The following is a 19594-nucleotide window of genomic DNA, read 5'->3' as shown; positions in this document are numbered from 1 at the left end:
TTACTCACTGATGTCATGGTCATCTTTGACTTCGAAGGACAAACACGAAGATATATATATGTATATATGCATATATATATATATGTATATATATATGTATGTATTTATATGTATATATGTATATACATATGTATATATGTATATACATACATATGTATATATGTATATACATACAAATATATACATATATGTACATATACATATATATATATACATATACATATATGTATATATGTATATATATATGCATATGTATATATATGTATATATATATGCATATGTATATATATGTATATATATATGTATATATATATGCGTACATATATGTATATATATATATATATATATATATATGTATATGTATATATATGTATATATATATATATGCAGTCAGGTCATGTCATATGCTACTGGTACCATGTAACCCAGTACTACCTGCCTCATGGTTGGGTCACCGGCGACTAAACTAGTTCCCTAACCAAATTTGTTTGGTGAGAAGGGTTGCTAGTCTCCCTGAAGGATTAAAAACAACACCTCCCAAAGGGCGAATGAACCCTTTTTCCGGGTTAACGGCCAACTAGCACCTTGTGTGTTTGTGTGTATGCATGTGTGTGTTTGTGTGTATTTATGTGTGTGTAGGGGTGGAGAGGATTCCGGTAAGCCGTGGTGAAGGCAACCTTTCTAGGAGAAGGAAATCTCTAATTTAAAAAACCATAAAGTGGGAGACCAGTACCCGCATTAAGCTGGTCTGCAGTTTAACTTGTTGCTGGCTATCTGGCTCTTGCTTGTTGCTGGATCTCAACATTTTGAACTGAGAGAGAGACTTAGCTGTCGTACAAAGCTAAGACTCTGTAACATCATCTGTGTATAGATACTTCCTCAGGCATTTGTGTATGTATATATATATATATGTATATGTATATATATTTATATGTATATGTATATATATTCATATGTATATGTATATATATGTATATATATTTATATGTATATATATTTATATGTATATGCATATATATTTATATGTATATGCATATGCATGTATATGTATATATATATGTATGTATATGCATATATATATGTATATTTATATGCATATACATACCTAAGTATGCATATATATATATGTGTATATATGTATGTATATATATGTATATAAATATATGTATGTATATATATATGTATATATGTATGCATATATATGTATATGTATATATGTATGTATATATATATATGTAGACGTATATATATATATATGTAGACGTATATATATATATATATATATATATATATACGTCTACATAGTATATAAAATGTGTAGTCTATTTTCTTCCTTTATGTTTGTCTTCAAATCGTAAGGTTTTGTTGAATTGACTTATTATTTGTAGTATTTAACGTTTTTGTCGACAAATAATTTGAGTTTAAATAGCACAATATCAAATTTAAAAAAAACTCTTAATTTAGGAATGAGACATAGTATTTTCCATTAGTTTCTCTCTCTCTCTCTCTCTCTCTCTCTCTCTCTCTCTCTCACACACACACACACACACACGCACACACAATAATCAACATATTTGACATCCGAGTAATTTAGCTAATTTATATATAATATATATAATAGTTGTATTCATATCATTGTAGAAATATGTTATTTGCAATTTTCACATTGACTAGCTTTTAATTTTAAGGCAATCTTATTTGCATACTAATATGTTCAAAATAATTTGTAAACAAAATAATTACTTAAATAATAGACAAATGAGTCTGACACATTTATAATAATGTGACTATTAAATTCTGACAGATCGGGTCATTTATTCTGTTCACTAATCATATATGTTATATGTATTCATGTTTAAGCTATGCACTTATATCATAAGATGGGTTTAGATGTACTGACTCATCAATTCAATCATGTGATCCATTTGTTATCTATAGCTTTGTTTTATTTTTGTTTCTATTTCATACATTACTAGCGGGGGTACCCGGCGTTGCCCGGGTGTTTGGAGGTGTAAAAGAAAAAAGTGTTAGGAGGGAGGCTCGAACCCAAAGGTGGAAAAGAAAGGGAAAGAAAACATGACCTCTTACTGCTATGCTACGAGGCCATAGGAAATGAAAAGTATTCAAATTTAGCGATGTCAATCAAAAAGTTGACTTGGTAGCAGGCGCAGAACGTTGGTTGAAGGCCAGTTCAGCTTCCAACAAAAAGGAGTGTCCAAATGAATAGCAATTGTCTGATATGAGGGGTTTCTCCCACATTGATCAAAGCTAATTGCTTTCTGGACGTCCCAGCACAAAAGGCCGGAAAGCTGCATTTGTTTTGATTAGTTTCGCTTTTATATGAAAAACACGGGAGAGGATGAAATAGCATGAATTTTATAAAAGTCAATCAAAATAAATCTAGAGACGACATTCGTTCGCAAATCGTAGATATTATAATCTAGGGAGTATATAAAAAGTTCTAAAACATAGTAAACCCTCCAAGACCCCCCCCCCGGCCGTTTTGCTTTTTATATATATAGATTATTAGATGTAAGAAAAAAAAATCTATATTATGCCAGGTTAGACTGTTTGAATCAGGGATCATTGAGTTTGCAGACTCGTTTAAATATAAAAAATAAGACAACATTAAAAATGAATTACTTTTTGCTTACTATATCTTCCCTTCTCTCAATTTAAATAGTTTTACTAATTATTATTTTTGTCTGTAATGGAATATTACAATCTTAGTATTGGATAAAAATAAAAGAAATATTTTGGCATATTCTTGAACATGAGATTTGCTTCTTGTTAAGTGACCAAATTTTGATTTTGAGTTCTTTTAAGATATAATTTACTAATCCTAAAAAAAGTAAAAATCAGCAGCTTGTATGTATATATATATATATATATATATATATATATATATATATATATATATATATATATATATATATATATATATATATATATATAAGAATAAAAATTACAATAAGTTTACCAAGGTAATCAAAATGGTAAACTTAAAATATATTATAAATATTAAAGAGTTTTTTTTTTTTAATTTTTTTTTTATTCATCCAGCCTTGACAGACGTGTTTTTAAATATTCTCTCCAGTGCTTTTCTTTTAATGATTTGGAATTCATTCCATTTGCGCTTTTTTCCAAGGAACTCTGCCTTTTGGATTATTTTGGACCATTTGGAATTTACCCATTGGATTGAAATTTTAAATTCGACCGTTTTGGATTTTACCATTTTTGGATTTTTACCCTTCACCGGACTATCCATTCATGTGAAATCTTTTTATCATTTTTCTTTTGCCTCCTGTTCCCCTTACCTCACCCTTTTTTTTAACCAAGTAAGATCTGTGACTTACTTGTAGTTTCCTTAAATACTTTTATATGCAAAATCCGATCCTGCATTTTGCTAATTCCTGCCCTCTGATGAGAAGGAGAGTATTTCTTCGAAACTCCGCGGATTAAGGACTATCCACTTATCTTGTGTTTCCTTTTTTAAAATTAAATGTTTTTAACTCTTTTTCAAGATGTCTTTTAACATATTTTATTAATCATTTGTTCATATATATATATATATATATATATATATATATATATATATATATATATATATATATATACATATATATATATATATACATATATATATATATATATATATATATATATATATATATATATATTTGAAGTTCTTGTTTATTTGTTCAATAAATTCTCCAAAGGTTTTGGGAGATAGAACCCCTGTAACCTTATATATTTTGAAACTACATTACCTAAGGATCGTGGATAAGTGAATTTCATTTTAATCAAAAGACAATAATATTGTATGCGATAAATGTCGATAAAAAGAAAATACAACATTTTATTTAATTTATTTTATTTATAACTTGAAAATTATAGAAGAAAACACAAATGATTATATGAAGTTCAGAATTTGAAGTTGAAGAACACTGCCTCCCAATCGACTACAGACTATAACTTTACTGTTGATTATCTCAGCAAATATCACTTTACTTGCGCCTCTTTCAATCAATGCTAGATACACCATTGAATCCTCAAGAATTAAATACTATTTTATTTGTTTCCTCAAAATCAAGTATGGGTTTGATAAGGTGTTTCTGTGGAATGAACTGTATTCGAAATTGGTATACACAGGTTTTCAGTCCAGTGTCATTATTATAAAATGTAAAATATAAGAAAGAAAAGATATGTTATCATGAGTTTGGCACACATGAGCCTATGATTATTTATTCAATCCCGAGCAAAGCCAGGTTTTCTTGCTAGTATATAAACAAAAATAAACATTACGAGGGTATAAAAGATGATTTCAATCCATCAATTTATTTATACCTACACATATGTGCATACATGTTTCTGCAGCAACTTCTTTTGAGAAGCAGTGTCTTCAGATTAATAAACACTTCAAGACCAGAAATTGGAAATTTTAGCAAGAAAATATTGAAAAAAGTTAATGTACGAGTTAAATAACTTAAACCAATGATTCATGGATTTGATTAAATGGTTCATGGGGATTACTGCTAAGAAGAAATTTTGAAAAAGTGATAAGATTTGCCAAGACTCCCACAAACATTTCGAAAAGTGAGATTATGAGAATCCTTGTCAGCAACGGTGAGAAATGAACAAAAATAGACAATAGTTTTTTTTTTATGTATCCATGGGATCATTGGATCAGCTGAAATACCAAACTTAGTCGATATATATATATATATATATATATATATATATATATATATATATATATATATATATAAGTGAAAATGTGTGTGTATACAGATATAAAGTTGTGTAGTTTTGTTGCATTAAAAGCCTGCTTTTTCTATTTAACAATTATTAAAACGAATTGCTTAATACATTCAGTCATGGATATACGAGCAACTTCATAAAGGTGAACTAATTTGCATATTTCTTTGAAAAACAAACTTTCATTATTAAAGTATTCCTTTTGAAGATAGGATGAATACTTACATTTAACTGTTATGCTCAGTTCTATTTATGCATATTTTCTATATTGTGTATAACTGAAAAGCATTTAGAATAAAAAAAAGTTCTAGCACACATATACATATATAAACCTTCAGAATGTGAGAGGATATATAATTATTTCCACAGCCAGACAACGTCGCAACTCATGGCTCTTGTGAGCTGCAACGTTGTCTGGCTGTAGAAATAATTTATATATAAGGTGACCTTATCTGTGTTCGTGCAGAATAGTTTCTACAAAACTCGTCTCTCAATTTTTGATCTACAGACTTGGAACTTGATATATAGGGGATTTTGACTTATGGAACAAATTCGATCTGTTTTTAGCTGGTAAAATTAGCTGCTAAGGGATATAAAGTGAAAAATATTGAACTTGGTAGGAATAAGTCGACTACACGTGTTACTTCTACACATGTGCAAATATACATTTATATATTAAAGTCACTAATTTTTAACATTTTCTTATTTATGTCTCGATAGTGCAAATGGTAATGACTAAGGCTGGAGCCTAAATGTTTTGGTTTCGATATCAGCTGATGGCACACAAGTCATGTTTTTTTTGTAAACTTTTGAAATCATTACTAAATATTTGGTACAATATAATAATCAACAGAGAATTTATAATAAATCTACAATAATAAATACGAAATCTTCATGAATTAAAATATCATATTTAAGCATATTTTATGCCAAGATCATGCCGGCAGGGCACTATTATATATTGGGCACAATATAATAATAAATAAAGGATTGGCTCTATAATAATGAATATGAAATCTGTATAAAATAAAAATATTAAACTTAAGTATAATTTACAACCAGGCAACGCCGCCTAGCCTGCTAGTTATCTACGATATAAATCTCATCTGTCTGTTTTAATATATGTATGTATGTATGTATGCCTAAAACTTTCGACAGAGGCGACGGATTTTCACGAGATCGGTATCGTTTTAAAGCTCGGTCCTTTCGGACAACAAATATAAAAAAAATTGCTAAAAACTCTCAACTGGGCACTTTTCTCCAAGGAGGGGTCGCTTTTTTTGCCGATATTTTCGAAAGTCATTTCCTTTTTTCGATTGACTAGCCTTAATTTAAACCTTTGCCACTTGCGGTTTGGTGATGGATGCAACGGCACAGACGTCACATTTTGTTTTTCACTGTTTTTTCCACCTTCACGGTATGGGTTCAAGCCTGGCTACCTACTACCATATTTTTTTTTTGCTCAACACACATCTCCAAACACCCGGGAAACGCCGGGCACCCAGGCTAGTCCAATATAACAGTGAACAATATGATGGAGATAGAGAACATAGGGTTGTACAGAGATGGTTTGATGATAGAAATTCAACTAGTGTAATGGAATTAGAAGAGCAATGTATAAAGAGATGAAAAAATATGAGACAAAGTTGAAATAACGAGTAACATAAATCATGTTAAGTAACTGACAAATATAAACCTTTCATGGAGGAAAATACTAACCTCATATATGTGCACCCGGAGTCAAACCATCTATTCTCCATAATTAAGCACATACCTAAATCTATAGAAAGCAAGATTTGGCAACAACTCTTCAGAGGTAGAAACGTTTAATGAATACAAGAATATTTATAATACCACACAAAAGAATATTAGATACAAAAATGTTGATGTAAAATATAAAAATTAGAAACTAATGCTAATAAACCTAGTAATCGGAGTAAAAAGATCATTTGTTTTATACCCCCTTCAATCTAATGCTAAAAACTAAGTTAGTATATAAATTTCTATATCTCATCAATAAACATTCCCCCGGGTATATACTACATAGAATTTTTAACAAAAACTCTTTAAAATTAAGCTTTAGTTGCACCGATAACATGGAATAAATTATAAAAATGCACAACAAAATATTGAATAGCAATGGCACAACCATCGACAATAAGGTAATAGAGAAAGTAATAACTGTAATTGCCAAAAAAAACAGAGGAATGCCCATTAGGAAAAAATACCTAACTTCCTCAGTGATAAACTGAGCAAAAATATATACAGCGATAAATTCAGAAATAGAAAAATATTACATAGACATTGGCAGAAAATGTTTTTTTTTGTTTTTTTTTTTCCTTCGAATGTCCCCCTTTTTTCTTTCTATTTTTTTTTTCTTTTTTTTGAATCTGCTTGGCCTGCATAAATTGTATTTGAACTTTTTCAAAGCATAATGTACGCAATAACGTTTAAAGAAAGATTTTATGAACATAAACTTTTATTCAATCATGAAAGTTATATGAATGATACCTCACTATTGTCGCATTACTAAAAATTAATTATGAAGAAAAACAACTAAAAGTAGAAAGACTAAAGTATGTTGATCACTAAACTTAGCGTGTTTTTTTGTCTGGATGAAAAACTAGAGATAATCAGATTTAAGGATAGAGAAAAATTATTGAACATTAAACAGGAGCCAGTGATAAGCTGTAAACATTTTAAAGGACATGTCACTAAGTAAACTCTGAATTGCAAAACACATACACCCATTAAAATTATGAATAAGACCCCATTCCCTCCTTCCCAGAAATCTTTAAAATCTAAAAGTTCTAACTAAGTATTGGTATAGATTTAATCAATAGATGGAGATTAACTCCTTAATATTATATTATTCATCAATAACACAAAACACATTGGTTTGAGAAGAGTGCGAATATGAAAAATTTATAAGATACTTGGTCGGATCGTTTCAAACTCATATGGTTGATATGGTATGCTATAATCGTTATTTCCATATATATATTATATGATGGACAAGGTTTTTATCTATTCAACTTAAGAACTGAGAGAAACATGTTTACATGGCTATATATCCATATATATATATGTGCGTGCGTATGCATGTCGAAGTATATACGTTGATATAGAGATTGGTATATATATATATATATGTGTGTGTGTGTGTGTGTGTGTGTGTGTGTGTGTTTTCCTTGAGTGTATAGGTAGGTTGGAGTTTGATAAAAAAATAAAATAGGATAATAGAAATTAATGAATCAAAAGGGTGTTCTTTGGTTAATTTTATCCAATTAATTGGCCGTTTTCATGAATTTGATTCTAAGTAGTTAAGGGTTTTATTTAAAAATATGTACAAAACAATAATCTAATAAGAATGCTGTTATGTAGATAGAAGTGTTCTTTGTATATGTATCTGTGGGTGTTAACAGGTTGGGTGGTATATATATATATATATATATATATATATATATATATATGGATGACTCTCTATATATATATATATATATATATATATATATATATATATATATAGAGTCATCCACATACAGTACTGTTTCGCTGTTTCACAGCTCATCAGTGCGGCTAGACAGGCAACTACCTCAAGCCAGGATTGAAACCCGACCGTTTATACGGCAGTCAAGGCTTCTAACCATACGCTATTGGCGGCTGCTTGAACGAGTAGTGAGTTTAACGATGTTATATATATAATGTGTGTGTGTGTGTTCTGTATGTATGTATGTACAATTTTGGATATATATGTAAATATATGTGTATATTAGGAGTGGGTATATTGAGATGATGAGAGCAAAAGAAGGAGTATCGTCATAGTATTAAGTAGGCGAGCCGAAGGAGTGTGAGAGAGAGAGAGAGGGATTAAAAGTTCCAGTAAATAGTTAAAATTGACGCTGACCACCCCAAAACGTACACCACAGATATAGATAAACATATAGGAATTAAATAATAAACGGAATAATAAAAAATGGTATTTAGTACAGAGATGACGGCCGCTTAGATTTTAAGATTTCTCTCCCTTACCTTCAACCTCTTTTCTATTTTTGTTAATTCTTTATGATTTATTCATATCATATTAACATAATAATTGATTGTTTTGGCATAACGAAACAAATCTGTAAAAAATGTACCAAAGTTTTGATATGCTGAAAGAACTGTTTGGTAAAAATAAATATTTAGAACTTGAAATGTAGCTATAATGTTATTCTTATATCTATCTATCTATCTATCTATCTATCTATCTATCTCTCTCTCTCTCTCTCTCTCTCTCTCTCTCTCTATATATATATATATATATATATATATATATATATATAAAGCATAAAGTTACATAGGAACTTTATCACATTATCAAGTCATTAAGGGTTACAGAAAGAGGAATAAGGGAAAAATCATGGCATTTCGAAGCTTAATGCTTCTCGTCAGAAGAGGAGAAAAAGCTGGCATTATACAAAAGTAAAGGTAAAAAGACAATACCGCCTTTAAAACAATCAGATAAGAAATATAAAAATCTTTGAAATTACACTTGGAAAAAATTATTTTATAAGGGGCAATACTAAGATAACTTTTTTAAATTTAAAATTGATTAATTAAAAATATTTTTTTAATTAAAATTTTTTTTTTAAACTTACAAATAAAGTTGTAATAAAAAATTAAATTATAAAAGAGAAATAAATCAGAACAAATTATATATATAAAAAAGTAAGAGAAGAGTAAGATAGGGAAAAAGAAAAATAAGAAAGTTAAAAAGTAAATCAACTCAAGTTCTTGGAAGGTAGTTTATCGGTAATTAGGTGTACTCCAGGATAAAATGAGATGGAAGTTAATATCCTGTGTACTCACATGCAGAAATAGTATAGAGGAATCTATCTATCTATCTATCTATCTATCTATCTATCTATCTATCTATCTATCTATCTATAAAAATGAAACTGTCGGTGTGTGTGTGTCTGTGTGTACATTTCCCTACCAAAATACTCTGTAATTTTTCAGTCTACAGACTCGAAATTTGACATAAAGGGTATTGAGATTTGGGAAAATCTTTTTAATCGGTTTTCAGCCAGAAATTTGTCTGTCAAGGGGTCAAAGTTCAACGTTTTGACCTTTGAAAACTCTACCAAACTCCTCCGACAATTTTGGGTCTAAGCACTTCAAATTTTAGGTTTAGGTTACTTGTACATGAATCAAACTTTTTAATTTGATTTGAGCTCCAAACAATAAATGTTAAGAGGTAAATTTAAAAAAAAAAATTAACCTCTGCAGTCAAATTATACAGCCAATTTTTGGTCTAAACATTTGAAATTTTACATAAAATGTATTCAGACATAGGGCAAGCTTTTTAATTGGTTTTGACCGAAAATTTGGCTGCAAAGGGGTCAAAGTTAAAAAGATTTGACCTTTGCGGTCTCTAGCAAACTATTTAGCCAATTTTGGGTTTAAACATTTGAAATTTTACATAAAGTGTATTCAGACATGCAGCAAGCTTTTTAATCAGTTTTTGGGCGAAAATTTGGCTGCCAAGAAGTCAAAGTTGAAAAGCTTGACCTTTGCAGATTTTACCAAACTCCTCCGCCAATTTTGGGTCTAAACACTCGAAATTTTAGATGTAGGTTACCTGGACATGAGTCAAACTTTTTAATATATATATATACATATGCACATAAATTATGAACTGCAGGGCCCGAGCAAAGTTGGGCTTCTATACTCATTATGGAATCATGTAAATGTACCCCTGGTTAGTCCATTCGATCCCGGATCCAAATATTCCGAATTTCTGCATTTTGCCACCACACCAGACCATCATTTTGAAATGTGAGAGAAATAAGCTTTGCATCTTAATGTAAACACAAGTTGAGTTCCAGGAAGAGTTCCGATCTTCTAAAAAGATGGAAATTTGCAACGTGACAAATTTTCAATCTTCAATCTTTAACTTTTTCTCAAAATTATAGAAACTTAATAATAATTATTAGTAGAATACCCGACTAGAGCCGGGTAAAATTAATTCTCTAAACAAGATACCTTGTCATCGCTTTTATGTTCCCTTATGGAGATTAAAATAAAGATATAATACTACTTAATCTTATAGCTAGAAACTCACTTATGCCTGAGAGTATCCTGTACCTATACAAGGCCATTATTCGCCCATGTATGAAGTATTGTTACCACATTTGGGCTGGTGCATCTGCTACTGGTCTCTTTCTTCTTAGACAGAGTTCAAAAGAGAGTCACCGACATAATAGGTCCTGCACTTTCAGCTAGGCTTCAACCACTGTCCCATCGATGAAATATTGCATTCCTCTGCCTATTTTACAAGTACTTTAATGGTAGGTGCTCCAACGACCTACAAGTTCTTGCACCCCCTCGCCGTAAATAGCCCCGACAAACCTGACAAGCAACAAAATCCCACCCCTACTCAATAGAAATCCCGAGATGTAAGAAAGCTTTCTACTCTAATGTTTTTTTCCCTAGGACTGCTAGACTTTGGAATTCCCTTCCGGGTTCCTATTTCCCTGACTGTACTGACATGCAGAAGTTCAAGTGTAATGTAAACAGACATCTTGCTTCTCAGCTCCCTACATAGTACCCCTAAAAATTATGTCTTAGATAGCCCCTAAAGTGGCACTGTGCCTTGTTTGAGGTGAAAATGCAATTAAAAAAAAAATATATTCAAATTTTGATTAAACTCCATTAAACAATTGTGATTCTAGAAAATGTTTAAAATTTAAGTCTTCCACTTAAAGACTCTTAAGAAATTGAAATTCAGGGAATCTTATTTAATTGATGCCTATCCGACACAGACATAATTAATCAACTGAGACCCTACATAAAAAAACATAAGATATCAATAGGTTTATACTTGATAGTCAAAACAATGAAAAGAATACTCTGTTGTCCTAGACCTACCAGTGAATTAAATCAATGCAAATCTGATATTTTTGAATTTTCAAATGGGAAGTTTAAAATACTTCAATGAAATATATTTAGTAATAATTAATACCTGTTGTTAAAATTTCTCCATAATCTTCTTAATTTTCACAAATGGTTTCCACTCTAATTTTACCTCCTAAAGCTAAATTAAATTAAATATAGCCCACATTATCACCCTTTAGGTCTAGCAGTTGTGTTCCAGAATTCATAGTGATCAGTTGATTAGGTTAAGAATGAATTGTGTACATACAAATATATAAACATATGCACTTCCCTAACGTTAAATTGATAGACATATCATATTAAAGCTGAGTTAACGTTTTGTTTTCCGTAAGTTTTTTTTTTCTTCTAGATTTCACTGACACAAAATGCATGCTAAAATATTCTTTAGTTCTGTGAATGAGTTATGCTTGAAAAAAAATTCTAATTAACCGTAATTTGTAAATAACAAGTCATCCATCTCTCACTTAGCTTTATTTCTTGCTCTTTTACTGTGCGTTTATTCAACCATTCTCTAATAGTTTTTATACCTCTGTGAGCATTTAGAGAATCTAAATTTAAAGAATTTAAATCTAATTTACATAGTGTGTTCGTTCACACTGAAAGCACATATGTAAATTAATAAGACACTTTACTCCAATATTATTCATAAGGATGATATAGAAGTAAATAGACTTAACATTTCTAGTTATACATGAAAAATGTTTAATTTTTCAATTTTCTTATCAGTTTGTTCAAGCTGAGGATGGGATATCCTATCAGAATGCCAGACATCCATCCATTATCTCATATATTCCAACTGAGGGATCTATTTAAGATTCTAACCGTCCCTTTATATGCAATTGTTTGAATCTCTATTACACTTGGTTCACCGAGTATATTTGTCAGGTAGTTTTTTAAAATTCTTTTTCATGAGTCTAGTTGCTCCTATAATTACTGGAATGGAGATCTTCCTAAGATTCCAGTTTCTTTTAATGTCATACGTAAGACCTTGGTATTTCCCTCACAGCTCCAAGCTCCATTTATCAGATTTGTCAGAGTATATGAATTTTATAATGGAATCAAACCAAAATAAATAGTGATAGTAGTTGTGACTCAACGGGTTATGGGTAATTTAGTGTGTGTGTGTGTGTGTGTCTATCCATTAGAGATACCCAATTTTTGTCCATCGGGTCACACAGAATTTAAAAAAACAATGTAAAATTCCGGGTGACACGATGGACGAAACTGGATACACCCTAAGTGCATATTATATAAATAAAAAAAAAAATACATATTCTGCTTTTGTATTTTCTACGATCAAGCACTTTGATTTTTTCTGATACGAGGCAGAGACTGTATATATATATATATATATATATATATATATATATATATATATATATATATATATATATATATATATGTATAGTGTATTTAGGCAGCATGTTTTCATTCAGACAGATATTGTTAAATACCAAGGAGTGTTTTTGCTTAATGATTTTTTTGTAATTTTTCCATTTTTCATTTGAAAATTTTACAATATCCTTCTGAATATATATATATATATATATATATATATATATATATATATATATATATATATATATATATATATATATATACACGCACACACGAGGGATATTTAAAAAAATAATGCCTTCTATTTTTATTCTGACCAAATCAGAGGAGATTGCAAATGGCATTGTTATGATGACTAAACTTATGCATTCAAACCCTGAAAGTCTCATCTCTCGGTTGCATATAATGATGATGTGTAACTTTAAGAAAGCAAACCGTCTGTCATGGTCGTGCATCAAAAGTAGAAATGCATCATCGAATTCTTGGCAAAAGTACATTAACAATGGTGATGACTATATAGAAAATAAATTCTTGAGTACAAAAGTCGGTTGTTTTAATAGTACCACTCCCTTCTTCATAGCTCTTCAATATTTTAAGTTAAATATAGGAGGCTTTACTTTTGGAACAACCCTCTTATATAAATTTTACAGAAGTCTGTAAAATTCCTAAAAATATTATTATACTCTTATTGAACAATCGAGCATGCTATTAAATTTCTTTCCACCCAACTTTAAAGAATTATGATTCCAGATTTATAAATCTATTATTTTTTAACCAAAAATAAAATCTGTTTTTATGCTGAGTCGAGGTCGTCGTTGAAAATAATTGCTGACATCGAAATAAACAGGGACAAAATATTGAACAGCATAAATAAGAAATACCCTGAAATATCCAGTCTTTAAATGAGAAACACAGCAAGAAAAATTAAGAGTTTTATCCTTACTTGTAATAAATCTGACAGGTAGATCCCCATATTGTTTATGTATTGGTTCGACTGGTTAGAACCGTTAAGTTGAAACTATATGTAGAAGGTCTGTCACTCACAAGCCATAACATTTGGTCTGTGCTTAGTAAAGTTTAGTTCAGTTTCAGATGACAATGCTGGCTGCTTACAAATAATTAGGCTGGTGACATTAAGGTCTGCTGGTAGGAGGAGAAGGAGAAAGAGGAAGGGAGACATGTGCTAAAATATGTTGAGGAGGAAGGGGGAAGGTTGAAGTACATTCATCTCTTTAATTTTTTCCCTAAAGTCAACTGCCACTAAAATTCCAAACATCAGATAACAGCAAATGACTTTATAATCTATACTTGAAATGAATAAGGAAAAAATAAAGTTAATAAATAACAAATTAACAAAGAATGTTGTTTTTTTTTAAAAGTTTTTTTAAATTGATTAAAACAAAGAAAGAAAAAAAAAGAAGTGCAATTGGCTTTTATTCAACAATAAAAGCCAGTTGCACTTCTATTTTTTTTGTTTATTTGTTTCTTGTCTGTTGCTCTAAATACTCAGATAAGTAAATGCCTTCACTGGTAATGACATGACAAAAACTTCATCATCGACAACTGTCGTTCTCATCATGTAAGACTGTTTTTTTTTCTAAGACAAAGAAAAATACTTAAAAACAAAACACCTGTGTAGAACCATGTTTTCAATAAGCAGAAGCACACAAATATTTTTGTAAAAATATCCACTATCGATTAGACAAGGACTTTTTCAGCCAATGAGAAAACATAACCCTTCACACTATTTTGTGCTTATCACTGGGAGTCAATCGAATTACCATACAATCGAAGACCCCAGTTCCTAAAATCAGGTTTGCAATTTCTTCCAAACTTGCCACAAGGAAACATAAGGTTAAAACTCTCCCAATCTAATCTGGCATGATCCAAAACAAGAAACTGCAACAAAATTTGTTAATGCACAAGGTCACACAACATAGCAGACAAACATGTCTACACCACTCGTATTACAGAATAAATACATACTAAATACTGACCACATGATTACTACTAACCTGTCCACAACTAACTTAGTAAAGTTGGGATATTGGGATATGCAGACGACTGGGTGTTGGCTCATCAATTAGACAGCTGGGAGGAACTGGAAAAGATGCTGACTGAGGACCCCACACTTATGAAAACCTCCTTTAATAAGTGCTACTTAAGGATGAACACTAAAAGAACAGTTACATTAGTCTTACATCTTAACAACCATGAAGCCAAACGAACCCTCCAGGCTAGTGAAGCATCCCTCCCCCTGAGCAATTCCCCAAGTACCTGGGAATCACCCTATCAGACGCACCTTCGGGGATGTGCAAATAAGACTGTCAAAAGAAACAACTTCCTAAAGAAAGTAGCCGAAAACCCTTCTACAACTCAAAAATTAAAAATTTGGACCCAGTTCAGGCATGGAAGGAGGAATGGAGAAACAATAACTCCCAAAAGAGGGGACATCATTGAAGACCAAACTTTGCACCGCCCAGGTTTTGCTACAAATAGTAGGAAGCATTGGGTAGTTGCAAGCCGGATCAGAAGAAGACACTGCAGGACTGCAGTAAAAAAAAAAAAAACACAGGTGGAGACAAATAGACTCTCCAATCTACCCAAAGTGCAAGGAAGCCCCCTCTTCCCCATGGCACAGACCACCTGATCCAACACTGTCTAGCTACCCGACTGGAAGGACGCTATGCGACAGCCTATCTGAAGACAATTTCTCAAACTGGCTAAAACATAGTGGTATAGAGATCTAACCCATACGATACTACTACTACTACTAACCTTGACAAATAAAGTCACCAAAGAGAAAGGGCATCCTCATTACTGATTTTTATTTTGGGTTATTTCCCAAACTTTGTCAATAAGACTAAACATTTTTATACATATTTCTTATATTAGTTTTTAATTGAAACAACTAATAAAAAATGAGGATAATAGTCCGCAATAAAATTAAATTAAAATTAATACATATTTCTTACTTCTTTTTTATTTACCTTCCGCCTTATGACACAAACATTGATTTGAGCAAGATTTTGTGCAAGACTGTGGCAACACAAGGGTTTCACTAAACTTTTGTGGTTGATGCGTTTAAACATCCCCTTTTCACAAACGTGTCGATTTCAATAAAATACAACGCTTAATAGTACGTTTTATTAAGAGTAATAAAACCAATAGTTTCAACGCCTACTAATATTCAAACTGTTTGGCAGATAATCGTTTTGTCCACAAAAAAATAAAATCCTTTTATGTGTAGCGTCGGTCAAAGATAAGTTGTTGCAAATTATACATATGAGCTTAATCTCTATATAAAGTTAGGTATGTGTACATGTTTATATATTTGTATGTACAACGTCTGCTCTTAAACTAATTAAGCGATTTTTATGAAATGCAGGAGTTAGGTGAAATGGATCATAATGTAGATTACAGATTTAATTTAATGTTGTTTTATGCACAAAAAGGGGTAGAAGTCTTTTGCAAAATTTCGGATTCTCTGATGTTTTGAAATTTTAACATAATAATAATTAATATTCCCAAATTTTAGTTCCTTTGAAGTATTTTTAAGGATTTTATGGGGCACAATAATGGCACAAGCTTCCATTTGAAAAATTAAAAAAATATCAGACTTGCATTGAATTTGATTCATAATCATTAGACATGAATCAAGTAAGATTTCCCGAATTCAATTTCTTTTTAAGACAAAAAATTTAATTTCCCGAATTCAATTTCTTTTTAAGACAAAAACTGCATTTACAATGGAGATGATGTAGAAAATAAATTCTTGAGCACAAAAAGTCGCTCGTTTTAATGGTACCACTCCCGTCTTAGCAGTTCTTTAATATTTTGAGTTGAAAAAGAATAGGAGACTTTATTTTTGGAACAATCCACATATATAAATTTTACAGAAGTCTAGATCTAAATTTCTGTAAAATTCCTAAAAAATATTATGTTCTGCTTGAATAATCGAGCACTCTATTAAATTTCTTTCAACCCAACAGAATAAATTAAATTTTAGAGATTTTTCAGAATCAAAATTATGTAATTGATTTTGAACTAATTTCGAGTAAGGTTTCTAGGCATAAAGAAATAATATCATTATATTTTGATTCTAATTTTTGTAATGGGCCACAAAATTCCTAAGACGAGTATTCTAGTTTTTGTATAAATTAGTTTGGCTTGTCTGTTTACAAGAGTATCGACTCCTTTCGGTTCATTTAGTGCTAAAATACAAACTTGTTGTCAACAGTTCATTGTATAAGATTTATGCTTCATCTTTTACAGCTTCCTGTCCATGGCGTCATATACTAACACATAGCCATGACTCTTAGTTTTTAACTTTGAATGGAATCTTCCATTTCTCCGCACACTGTAAACTTTATTTGGAAAATGCCATTTTTAAAACTATTTTACAGACCAACATCCAATATCGCTACAACAGTAGATTTCTATAAATACTAGCATTTCAGCCCGGCGTTGCCCGGGTGTTTGGAAGTGTATGTTGAGCAGAAAAAAAAAAGGCGGTAAATTTTTTTAAAATTTGACCCCTATTATGACCCGTTAACATTTATTGTTTTGGGCTCAAATCAAGTTATTAAGTTAGATCCATATCCAAGAAACCTATATCTAAAATTTCAGGTGTTTAGGCCCAACATTGTCGGATGAGTTTGGTAGAGTTCTCAAAGGTCAAATCGTTGAACTTTGACCCCTTAACAGCCAAATTTCTGGCCGAACGGATTACAAAGATTTTCCCAAACCTCAGTGCCCTGTATATCAAATTTCGAGTCTGTAGACTGAAAATTGACACAGATATTGTGCCTGGAAATGCACACACACACACACACACACACACACACACACACACACACACACTTTTATAGATATACTAGCATTTCAGCCCGGCGTTTCCCGGGTGTTTGGAGGTGTATGTTGAGCAAAAAAAAAAAAAAAAAGAAACGGTCAATTTTTTTAACTTTGACCCCTATTATGACCCCTTAAAATTTATAGTTTTGGGCTCGAATCAAGTTATTAAGTTAGATCCATGTACAAGGAACCTATATATAAAATTTCAAGTGTTTAGATCCAACATTGTCGGAGGAGTTTGATAGAGTGCTCAAAGGTCAAATCGTTGAACTTTGACCCCTTAACAGCCAAATTTCTGGCCGAAACCCGATCACATCGATTTTCCCAAATCTCTGTACCCTGTATATCAAATTTCGAGTCTGTAGACTAAAATTTGACAGAGTTATTGCGTAGGGAAATGTACACAGACAGACACACACACACAGACAGTTCACTTTTATAGATATATAGATAGATTATAGTTAAGAGAGAATTTATCAGTAACATTGTTACAAAATGGTATCACTTAAGATAACCAACTTCAAACTCGATATATCAAGTTAGATTAACTTTAATATAAAAATAATTACATTTAATTTACAGCTTTAAGTTCACTTTCTTGCATAGGTCAACCAATGTTCATCTCATTAAAAGCAGCAATATTGTAAAGATATAAATCCCATTTGCAATAACAATTGTATTATAGACAATCAAATGTAAATATTGTATTAAAGAAATAACCAGTAGCTTCAAATTAGGAAGTAGCTTGTAAAAATAGATAATAGATTTTTTACAATTAGCATCAAATTTAGTCAACATCAAAAATGGATATTAAACATGTTTTTTTTTAATCATTTAGGAGAGTATATTATACATTTTATAAGAAACACAAGTGTTAAACATTTAACGTCCAGGTGATTTTCAAAAGAAGAATAGTAGTTTGATAACATTTAAATTTGAGTAAATTCGGGATCTCGAAAGTACGGCTCGCCAAGGTCTTTAATCTGGATCGCAGAGCTCTTATGAAAACAGAAAAAAATATTGAGGAATTTTTAAAATAGAAATATGTGAAAATAATGCGGTGTTTTTTTTTTTTTGTTTTCTTTTTAATTTTTATTTTCGCAAAAAAGATGAAAAGAATGAGGTTTTGGAGCACTAATTTCATTAAAAAACAGAACTAATGAGCAAAACAGCATTAAACACGTCCTCTTGTATGGGTATGCCGCCTCTTCTTTTTCATCTTGGCTTTCTGCTACCGGCCCTCGTTTTCACTTGTATTCTGTGCATGTGCATTGCATCTGAAACAAGTTTCTTTTTTTAAAAAATGATTGGGGTTTTGTTAATAAACCACTGTAATAGTACCTTTGTGACGGACCTCCATCCTCCTATATAATTATATTAGAAATGTACCAATTTCATGCTTCTAAATCTAATATTAATAAAGAGTGACAGAGTTGAAAGGATTTTCGAATGTTAATTTTTAACAGAAAATTCAGCACTGATTTAGATTTTGTTTTATAATCATCTATCCACTGTTTCTTTATCAATTTCTTTTTTATTTTGGCCTGCATAACCCTAAAAAGTCAGCAATATGGCTCCCCCTCCACTTCGAAAACATTGGAGATCTCTGGGATAGATGAACACAAATTTGCAGCAGCTTCAAAAATACGTTATTGATAAAAGATAAATGAAAGAGACTCTATATAAGAAACATGTTTAGTGAGAG

At 30.8% G+C, this 19594-nt stretch overlaps 1 protein-coding gene across 8 annotated transcripts in view; it reads right to left on the bottom strand.

Moving 5' to 3' along the window:
- Positions 1-19594, bottom strand: part of LOC145279902 (uncharacterized) — a 378849-nt gene that overhangs the window by 192625 nt on the left and 166630 nt on the right. The window contains exon 1 of one of the 8 annotated variants that reach the window (XM_080131437.1): positions 13979-14148. The exons of 6 other annotated variants lie outside the window; for them this stretch is intronic. In XM_080131437.1, the coding sequence (XP_079987563.1) occupies positions 13979-14008 (30 nt within the window). In that variant the 5' untranslated portion in view covers positions 14009-14148. Of the gene's footprint in view, positions 1-13978; positions 14149-19594 lie in introns of those variants that run through there. One more of the 8 variants, XM_080131443.1, reaches the window with a different exon arrangement.

This window comes from Euprymna scolopes, chromosome 7 (assembly GCF_053919585.1).
Source record: "Euprymna scolopes isolate OS-2025 chromosome 7, ASM5391958v1, whole genome shotgun sequence".
Classification (NCBI taxonomy): domain Eukaryota; kingdom Metazoa; phylum Mollusca; class Cephalopoda; order Sepiida; family Sepiolidae; genus Euprymna; species Euprymna scolopes.
Note: the sequence above shows the minus strand (reverse complement) of the source record. Positions and strands in the feature narration are given on the sequence as shown.